Raw genomic sequence first — 10219 nt, forward strand, 5'->3', positions numbered from 1 at the left:
TATTGTGAAGCCAGAAGAAAGTTTCAGATTTATATGTGTATTACACGTGCTGCAGTTTTCGGTGTCTTGAAAGGTTTATGCTGGAGCTCTCCCCTTTTACGAACACACATTAAAAAAAAGAGCTGGGTGCATTAAAAGATGAAAATATCAGTTCTAAAGCAATAACAACATGAAAAATTCACTGCTGGGTCCTGGTGAAAACTGTCTGCAGCCACTGATTTAAGTCTGATGTTTTCATGGACACAATTACTGAATGTGGAAACTTTCTCTACGTATTCAGTTTAAAAAGGCTCAACTCCTCTGCAATTCTTTTGAATTAGATTTTTTTTTTTTTTTTCAAAAATTATAAATTATAAGAACAGAGAACTGTGCGTGGCCTTCTTTAATTTTTGTTAGTATAAATTCACATTTGGTCAAGTTGAAGCTGCTCCAAAGGGGCTCACAGTGGAGGGCTGACGTGCATTAGCCCCAACATAAACAAAATATGGCTTTGAAAATCAGAGACACACTAAATTAAAAGGCGGTGATAAATAATGAACATTTGCTTTTTGTGCTCCAAATAATTGTTATTTTAGCTTCTATTAAAGGCCAAAACGAGATTACCATTTGTTTATATTATTTGGTCATTGATTAAAAAGAAAAGCAATAATTGAAAAGGAACAAAAAGAACAATTTTTAATCTGATCTAAGATATATAAACTATTTATTTTGGATGACTATCATACTAATGGTGTGGCCTGTACACCAGGACATATAGCTGTAAAAGCAAAATGTAAACATGGAGTTAATGAATATGTCCCCCTCTCAGTCCTGTTAGTATAAAGGCTCATCACATGTGTGTTATTTTTGTTTTTTCACTGCTTCCCACTGAAAAGCTCATCAGCACCTGAAATAACCAGAGGCGTGCTGCGTCTCCTACATCCTCTTCCCTGGATTGTTTTGACTGCATGATGGAGGGCAAACGTTAAAAAATCTTTTCTAATTTTAACCCGGAAAAGTGTCACTCGAAAACAGCATGATAGGAGGCGGTCAGGGTCATCGGCCCTTCCGCCCGCATGAAGCAGGGCTAAATGAATGCGGACTTCAGAGGCCATTGTTTCAACGCAGAGCAAACATGCGGCGTTTTGCGTGAAGGACTGGGGGGGGGGTTCAAACAGGAGAGGGGGGGGGGGGGCATTCAGAGAGTTCATTTTCATTCACAGGTTTTTATACAAATGCATGCAAGCAAGATTTTTTTTAAAAGCCTCAGCTGTTATTATGAATATTTAAAAGCTTGTGGGAGTCAGCTGAGTCCAATCAGCTCACGCTCAAAACGCATTTAAAATCTTTTTTTTTTTTTTTTTTTTTTTTTTTTTTTTTTTGGTACAATTTAAATCCTCCATTTAAAACCTTATTGGCCGGCGACCAAAGTGTGAATCTTGAGGGGCCTTGCGGATGAAGTATCGCCTCTGAAGTTAATTGTGTTTTGGTTTTAGAGGGGAATAGATTTCCTCTGTTTATTATGAGCATGGAGACGGATTTGCGTCACCGTGCAACTTGCAGGTCGAGATAAAGTTGCACAAATATTGAAAAAGGGAAGTTCTAACAGTCATTATAAAGCCCCCCCCCCCCTTTTTTTTCTGCTCCGGAAGAAATAAGGATTTCTGCTGTATCCTAAAATACTAAAACAGGTTCTATTTTGGGGGCAAATCTAGCAGGAATATCCGCTCATTTAACACGAATCACAGCCCATCAAAAACAGGATGAGACGCAGCTAATAGTCGCTCTCCGGTGCTGCTGCGGGTTATTATTGCGTTTTTTTCTTTTTTCAGAGTTATTGTTTTTATTATCGTTGTACACAAGCGTCAGTTCTGTTATTGAGGCGATTATTATGCCGAAGAGCTGAGTGATCAGACCATGGTTTAAAAGGTTTACCATGTAGAAGCTGGAAATCGTTTAATTTCATACAGAAGATTTTGACATAAAATAAGGTCATGCGCAGTGTGTGTGTGTGTGTGTGTGTGTGTTGGTGGGGGGGGGCGGTCTCCTTAAGTGATCAATCCATCATCTCAAGATCAAAATTGCTCCGAAGCGTACCCGGTCATGTGTGTGTGTGTGTGTGTGAGAGAGAGAGAGTTACACATCATCTTAAATTGCAAGGGTGTGATGTGAGAAAATGGGACACAGCCATTGGCTCAGAAAGCGACCAATCAGTGTCAGCGGAGGAACTTCGGAGTGGAGCAGCAGGGTTGGGATTTCAGAGTTGGGAGAGCGATTTTGGCACTAAGGCAAAGCAGACGGCCATCGATACAACTGTACAACCATCCTTCCTTTTTTTTTTTACATGCCTTCCCTTTAATACCATCTCCTGACAAACAGAAGAGACGCGTTACAGACTGCGGGATGTACACGGCCGGGCTCAACCCGTTTTACGCATCAAATTTCAGCCTGTGGTCCGCGTACTGCGCAGGGGGCTTCGCTGTGGATACGATGAAGAAACCGTCGTTTTGCATCGCAGACATTTTGCAGGCAGGAGATGCGGAGAACATCCCCGGATCGTCGGCACTCGTGGTCCACATGGGACACCACCACCACCACCACCACCGGCCGCAGCAGGGCCACTCCGGCGGCTCTCCGCTGCGCCCTTCCCCCGTGGCGCCGGAGCCGTCGGTGTACGGACCGAGGATGAGTCCGGCGTCTCCCTACCACAGACACGGACTACAGCTAACCTCCGTGTCCAGGACTGCATTTAACTCCCAGCAAGCCCCTCCGCCTTCAAGCAAAGACCTCAAATTTGGAATTGACCGGATATTGTCGACAGATTTTGATCCAAAGGGAAAAGAAAAGTCGTCGTTAAGAGGTGAGAGTGAGATTTTAATCACACTGACGTTTTCCTAGAAGTTTGTGGCGCATTCAGAGATGTTTCCTGTCCTCTCCATGTCAGACAACATTTAACAGGGCATGGACCTGATGTGTTTTACATCATTTTTAAAATGACATTAAGCTCCATAAGACAAGACAAAGGTTAGCAACTGAAAGCAACAAAACAGACAGTTATTAATGTTTCACATGTGAAAACTGAGTTACCCTCTGCAGTTTACTACACTGGCAGCCTTGTTCACACAGTAGTTAGAGCGCAAATAGCCTCATAAGCTGCACTTTAAAGAGTCCTGTGGGGAAATCCTTTCCTCTCTTGCCCCCTCCACAGAGAGGTCAAAGGTCAGGATCAGCCACAAACACAGTAATGCAGCTGAAGTTTGTTCGGCAGCATCCCAGCAAGGAAATCCCAGGCTTTTAAAGTAAAATATGGTCCCCCCCCCACCACCACCTCTCTGTCTCTGTATGCTCGAGCCCATCTTGCCCCACTAAAGAGCAGCCTCAGCGGTTGTCTGCTTGTGTGTCACTGCGATAACTCTCTCCTGACTCAAGCCCATCATCTCTCGCTCTGTAACAGATCTCACGTCCATCGTTAGCTCGAACCGTCAGTCAGGGATCCACATCCCCGTTCAGCCTCCGGCCAGCCAGTACTTCTCCTCCATAGACCCCGGGATGAGCGACGCGTCCTCCATGATGAGTTCACTAGGCAGCAGCAGCAGCAGACAATCAGGCCAGCATCAGTTTCAGGACACCTTCCCAGGTAGTCAACACATGGAGGACTGTAACAGACAGGAGACTGACCTGTCCTGCTCTCTGTCCGAGGTGTGAGACACCTGCAGTCTATGTGATCCTCTGGTTTCTGGACTCTTTTGTTTTTAACATAATCCCCCCCCCCCCCCCCACCCCACCCCTTCATGTCTTTTAGGTCCGTACGCCGTCCTCACAAAAGACACAATGCCACAGACGTACAAACGGAAAAGGTCGTGGTCGAGGGCAGTGTTTTCAAACCTGCAGAGAAAAGGACTCGAGAAGAGATTTGAAATACAGAAGTATGTCACCAAGCCAGACAGAAAGCAGCTAGCTGCGATGCTCGGGCTCACGGATGCTCAGGTAAGAGGCTGTGCTCTGCATTTGGACTTTTTTTTTTTTACCTGTGGATCACGTGTTTTAAAATTATTCAAGGGTGTATGTGGTTTTAACATGTAGTCGAGGAGGAAAGTTTGAACAAGAAGCTAAATGGGATATTCTTGGATAAAGGCCTGCAAATAAACAAGAAGACGTATAATTCTTTAATTTCTTTAAAATATTATTTTGCTTTAGCCATCGCCAATTTCAAATAGCTCTGTTTTAATGCTTTGCTTTGTGTGGTTTCATTCAGTTTTATTGTTGGATATTATGTATAAAGTAAGTCTAACTATCTGTATTTTCTTTCAATATGGACTCCAAAAAGATTAACTGTTCCCAAGGCAACAACAAAAAGAGGAGCTAATGTTCAATAAAACAATAAATTCACAGAGGTTGAAATTTCAGAAAGACTGAGGTTATTCCTTCACACATCCTCCGCGACTTTGGGGATCCGTCTTTTTTTCATATATGTAATTTCCATTTTGTTTTATAAAACTTTTTATCAGTCTCAAGTCTAAATGCACGCCTTCCCTTAGAAAACACATTATGTTTAATATTGAGTGTGGCCTGAGCTGCTTAAACTCCCACATATCCAGGGGAAGGAAAGGGGACGTGACCACAGAGGGTTTAATAGTAGTTTCACCTCTGACAGGCGACTCGATGAACAGCAGAATGAAATGTGTGGCTTTGTGCTTCGATCTATAGCATCATTCATGTCCATCGAAAATTTTCACACAAACAACTCATGTTCTGGGCCTTTGTTTGCACCTTTAGCAGCACATGGATTCACAGATGCAGAGTTAAAATTATAGTATAAAAATGAATAAAAGAGCTGACAGCCATTAATCCAGACTCCTGAAGTCTGCTGTGACCTGATTGGCTGAGAGGCCAAAGTCACCTCTCACTGTGCCACCTTGTTTACATTTTATCATGTTGTGCTCTGCCACTTATTTCTATTGAGAAACATTTCAGAATTATATTGTTAAAAAATGTTCGCATTATGTTCGCTTATTGGTGCTTTATAAAAAAAAATGCATTTTGCATTCGAGGTTTCACATCTAATTAGGACAGTTGTTAAATAAAGTTTGGATAAAATTGGCCATGGGGAGTTTTTGCCTTTTGGTTAATCCTGTGTGTGTGAGAGAGAGAAAAGAATAACATTAATAAGATTTCCCTTTATCCGTTTTGTCTATGGAAATGAGTGTGTTCCTAAATTGGCACTCACACGTGCACAAATAATCTGATGTGTTGTGTTGCGGTGTGTGTGTGTGTGTGTGTGTTTGCAGGTGAAAGTGTGGTTTCAGAACAGGCGCATGAAGTGGAGACACTCCAAAGAGGCCCAGGCGCAGAAGGACAAGGAGAAGGACGAGAAGCCGGACAAGAGCGCGTCAGAGGCCGGCAGCAGAGAGCCCAAAGAGCCGACGGAGTCCGAGTGCGAGAGCGACGGCAGGAGCGAGTGCGACTCCGACGAGGCCCCGGAGGAGGACAGCTCTGACGGACACTTGGACATTAACGAGCCGCAGCAGCAGCACAAACCCACCGTGATCATGAGCGGCAGCGCAGACACAGCGGCCTCTCAGGGGCTCATATGAGTGTGGTCAGGAAGGATGAGAGGGCGTTTATTATTGTTATTGTTATTATTATTATTATTATTATTATTATTATTATTGACAGAAGAACGGCAGTGAGAGCAGAAAACACCTGGAACAGTTGAGTCAGTGCACCAAACATTGAGGTAATGAGGCATTTGTTGCCACCACCTCCAGGCCTGTCTCCGTCTAATTCCTGGGAACATATTGAGCCGAAAGGCGGGGGCCTATAATCTGTTCAGCGTGACGCATTATTTTAGCCAAGACAAGAGGAACTTTGTCCAGATTCGTTAGTGGATTTTAGCAGAATTTCTCTCCTTTGTTTTCTTTTTCTTTGTCAGGCTATAATGACAGAAGCCACCGGCTTCCGGCCACATCCAGCATCTGATGTCGTTTTCCTCTCAGGAGCTTCTGTGTGCAAAATGTTTTCCTCATGAAGGAAATATGAGGTTGTGAATTTAATTTTATTTTTTAGGTTATGAACCACTCGTTTCACGTTATAAATGAGATCTCAGACCATCACTCAGTGTTCCTTTTTGTTTTTTGTTTTTTTTTTGTTCTGTTGTTGAATATATAGTTGTGATATTTTGTTAATAATAGTTTGCACTGAAAATATTGTAAATAAAATGTTTCTTACTAAAAGAAAATCGCAAGGTAATTTTTCTTATTCTTATTATTTCTATGCACTGTTTGCACAATTTTGAATTTACACACTTTATTCAATACCCCTGCCCAAAAAAATAAATAAATAAATAAAGGGGTGGGGGCGGGTTGGGATGTATTGTTTAACTCAGCCATCAGTCATATGTTTTTGCATTTAGGAAAAACGCGGCTAAATAAATAGGAATTCCGTTTATTTGCATATGTATATTTCTCCACGCAACAAAATAAACAATTGGCAGCTGTTCTGCCCAAATACGGTGGTTTAGCCAAGAAAGTAAAAAAATTAAAATAAATAAAAACAAAATCAAATCAAATCATTCGCAAATGTTTAAATACAAAAGCCATGTTTTTGTTTTTTTTTTAGTTAGTTAGTTTGTTTTTTCAATTTTATCTTATAATTAAATAAAACAGATTAGACCGCTCACTACGACTAATGCTTATTAATAATAACCGAATAAAAAAAAGATGATTTAAAACTAAACTCCGCGTTAAACCATCTTCAGGCCTTCTCCTATAAACACGTTCGTTTGTGCCGCTGAAAGCGAAAGGGGACCAAGAGGGAAGTTTATAGTTTGTGTACATTTACTGGCTCCGGACAGCAGCGACGACCCAGATCGGTATATTTTACATATCCAGACATCTCCTGACCTCCCTCTGTATCTGCTGGTACCCCGCAGGCCTGACGCACTGAGCTGAGGAGATACTGTAGCGTTGAAATGCAGTTTCCCAATCAGCCTTATCATGATGGTGAGCGATGACTGTTCAGAGATTACTGCAGCAGTGCACATCATCAAACCGCTGCACAATTAAACCCGCCTTACATGTCCGTTAAGTCTGTGTCTGTAAGAGTAATTATATTTTAAAGGACACCCATAAATCTGGGGGAACCCTCCCTGGCTTCTCCTCAAGGCCAACATTTTCATTGTCAAGTCTGAAATCATGCTAGAGTCTTAGCGCAGATCAATATTCATTCTGCTGTAGTCGTCATAAATGTAAGAGTTATGTTACTCAATCTGAGATATTTTTGGTGCAAAAAAACTGATTACTTCTCCAGAAGTGTTTTCCAAACTTGGCTACAGTGCAGTGGCAGCATAAAGGCTGTCAGTCAGTTACATGTTAATCTGTTTATGTGTATTTTAGAGCTCTGGTGACTATTGTATGGCGAGCATTAATCATTTTGGAGTTACTCTGACATGACCATCAAGATGATCACTGAATGCAAGTTTCAATTAAGTGTGCTGCAAATTTTAAAGTAACTCTAAAGATACTCCATTTCCTGCATCATTATTTTACACAATTCACAAACATACTGGAAAAAAAAATGATTGTAAAGCTGTCAGTATCAGAACTGGAGCAGTCAGCAATCCCCTGAACTACCCCTCTAAGTCCTCTACCTTCAAATGTGTCTTTCTTTATATACATATAAGTTCATTAAAAGCTGCATTGGTCTGTTGAAAGTTTTTAATATTTTGAACATAAAACCTGTGAAAGATTTAATTGGAGAAATATTTGTCCACACTTCTCTACAGGGTACTTTATCATATATCTACATACTGTACCTACATCATTAAACTAACTTATATCAATAAAGTATCCACTGAATATCAGCCCCAATATTACCAGCTGGTCATTAAAATTATCACTAATTACAATTATTCTGTAATGTACCATTTAGTTAATTTTGTGCTTGTGCTTGCATGTTTTTAGATGAGTGAGATTTTGAATGTAATAGTTTTTCTTGTCGCAGAATATTTGTACACTCTGGTATTGTTATATCTGCCAAAGATTTGTTTACTTCTCCCAAAACGTGTCCAAGGTTCCAACAGATGAACGAGTTAAAGGTTAGCAGAAAGTAAAGAGCCATTTCAGATCATGTGTTTATTACACATAAACACCTACAATGCATCAGCAACAGAGGTCGAAACCCTCCTCATCATACAGAACTGATGTATTATGTCAAATCATAACCGGGAGAGTTACCTAATTTCACTCTGAAATCTTATGTTGCACAATAATGAAGTAGCATAAAACGGAACAACTCGGAATATTACAACAGTGCATAAACTTTCTTACTTTGCAAAATGGTTAGATGCGAATCAGCCATGAAATATTGTCATTTCTTATTTTGACGTCTTTGCCAAACAAGTGGAAAAATGCACTATGTTGTGGTGCTCCAGTCCTGGCCTTCAGATCGCTTTATATCTCAGTCAGCAAAGCCAAAGCCCTTCGGTATTTGTTGTCATGTTAGCAGCAACATCATAGTGAGTGACCCACAAACCCAGACCACCACAGACTCTCCCCACTACAGGGTCCACTTTCCTCCGCTCCAGAAAGAGGACTGAGCCCCAGAGAGCTGCAGTTATTCCATTTTAGCTTAGCATCTTGAATTTCACTTTTCATTTTCCCCTCTGCTGCCTGGCTATACAGTATACCTGCTGCCTTTTGTTACTTTTCCATACCGCAGATATTTTAGCCCCAAACTCCAGCACAGTTTCTCATAAACAAACTTGGCTTGTGACAGTTACGAAGTACATGGCACTCATCTCACTTCACCCTTAATTCTTGCTGGGTGAAAAGTTGCCAGAGTTATGATAGCCTGTTTCCATTGAAGGCTATAAAAACTGGGCATTTTATCAACCTAATATTAACTGCTAAATACTCACATATTAAATGTCGGGGTGGGTTAAGTCTCAAATTATGCTCGAAAAGCAATAAATTACTTAGTATTTGCAAATGTACAATAACAATAACAATCCAAACGTTCAACATAATGCTGAGGGGTCTTGATTTGCGAACTGTCCTAAAAACTTTTATGAGCAGGATAGGAGAAAGTCCATCTGGCCTGTATTTAATGTGGGCCTTTCTGCCTCCATTAAAAGCTGTCCTGTATGTCACTCTTGGCAACCCCAGGACAGGGCAACCCATAAAACAAGCCTTGCAACTTTCACCAATATTTAACATTTTGAAAAAGTAACTGTAAAACAAATTGCCTCTGTGAGGGCAGAGTAGGGGGTTTCTGTCTGCAGTGCTTGAGGGATTAACGTGACTAAAAGCTGTGACGTCTCCACTGCTTTGAGGTATTATCTGTGAAGTTGTTTGATAGGCTGATGGCAATTTCTCCTCTGTTGTAGTAATGTATCAGAGGAGGCCTTAGAGCCTGCAGGAGTTGGGGGTGGTTTTGGAAAAAGAAGAAAAAAAAAAAAAAAAGCTACAAAATAACTCCACAAGTGCTTGAGAAACTGCAGCTGACAAAAAGAAAGAAGTTTAGTTTAGTAAACTCTGCCTCTTCCTCTTTGGGCCGATAAAGACAATAATGTCAGTATTTGTCATGATGATGATCGTAATAAAGGTGATGTGGACATCTCAAGAATAGCGGAGGAACGCTCCAGTAAAGGTTTTCGCTGATAAATACATAAATAAACCTTCCTTCTGGAATTGAGAGGAGTAAAAGCAAAAAGCAGCAGAAGGTGAAAGATGTGCTAAGCACAAGTATCTCAGATTTGTCCATAAGTGCAGGTTTTACTTTCCAGTGCGGTTTCATGCATCTCTAAATTACACCCTGGCTTTATTTGCCAAAAACGATTTAATCTCACAGATATAAATTCAAGTTTTACGGCACCCGCTGCACTTACACTGTAGGTGTTAGCTTTGGGCTAAATGTGCATTAAATTCCACACCCAAAAAATGTGTTCAACATCATTGGAGCTCTTCATTCAGTCGTTGTAGCTACAGGAGTGATTGTCAGTTCTGTCTTTCCTTCGGAGGTATGTTTGTTCCATCAAACACTGATTTATGAGATCAGCTGGACGCGCTTTCCCTAAATGAGCTCTGAATCATCGGCATGAGGGACAACTTGCTCCTGAGACTAGCAAAATATTATTACATGGTGCAAACCTTTAATTTGATAGCAGGCCAAAATGTTTCCAGACACCCCCATCATTTTAATCCAATTGGAATAGGCAGGATCACATCTTTTATTTATGAGC

General features: G+C 41.1%; 1 protein-coding gene across 2 annotated transcripts; it reads left to right on the forward strand.

Moving 5' to 3' along the window:
- The first annotated feature begins 2273 nt into the window (after positions 1–2273).
- hlx1 (H2.0-like homeo box 1 (Drosophila)) lies at positions 2274–6195 on the forward strand. 2 transcript variants are annotated; one of them, XM_029496639.1, is made up of 4 exons: positions 2274–2839; positions 3434–3616; positions 3782–3966; positions 5268–6195. In XM_029496639.1, exons 1-4 carry the CDS (start codon positions 2383–2385, stop codon positions 5571–5573), a joined length of 1131 nt encoding a protein of 376 aa, XP_029352499.1. In that variant the 5' UTR covers positions 2274–2382; the 3' UTR covers positions 5574–6195. The 2 variants fall into 2 exon arrangements, with proteins under 2 accessions (XP_029352499.1, XP_029352500.1); XM_029496640.1 differs by lacking the exon at positions 3434–3616.
- Positions 6196–10219: the final 4024 nt, after the last annotated feature.

This window comes from Echeneis naucrates, chromosome 24, assembly GCF_900963305.1.
Source record: "Echeneis naucrates chromosome 24, fEcheNa1.1, whole genome shotgun sequence".
Taxonomy (NCBI): domain Eukaryota; kingdom Metazoa; phylum Chordata; class Actinopteri; order Carangiformes; family Echeneidae; genus Echeneis; species Echeneis naucrates.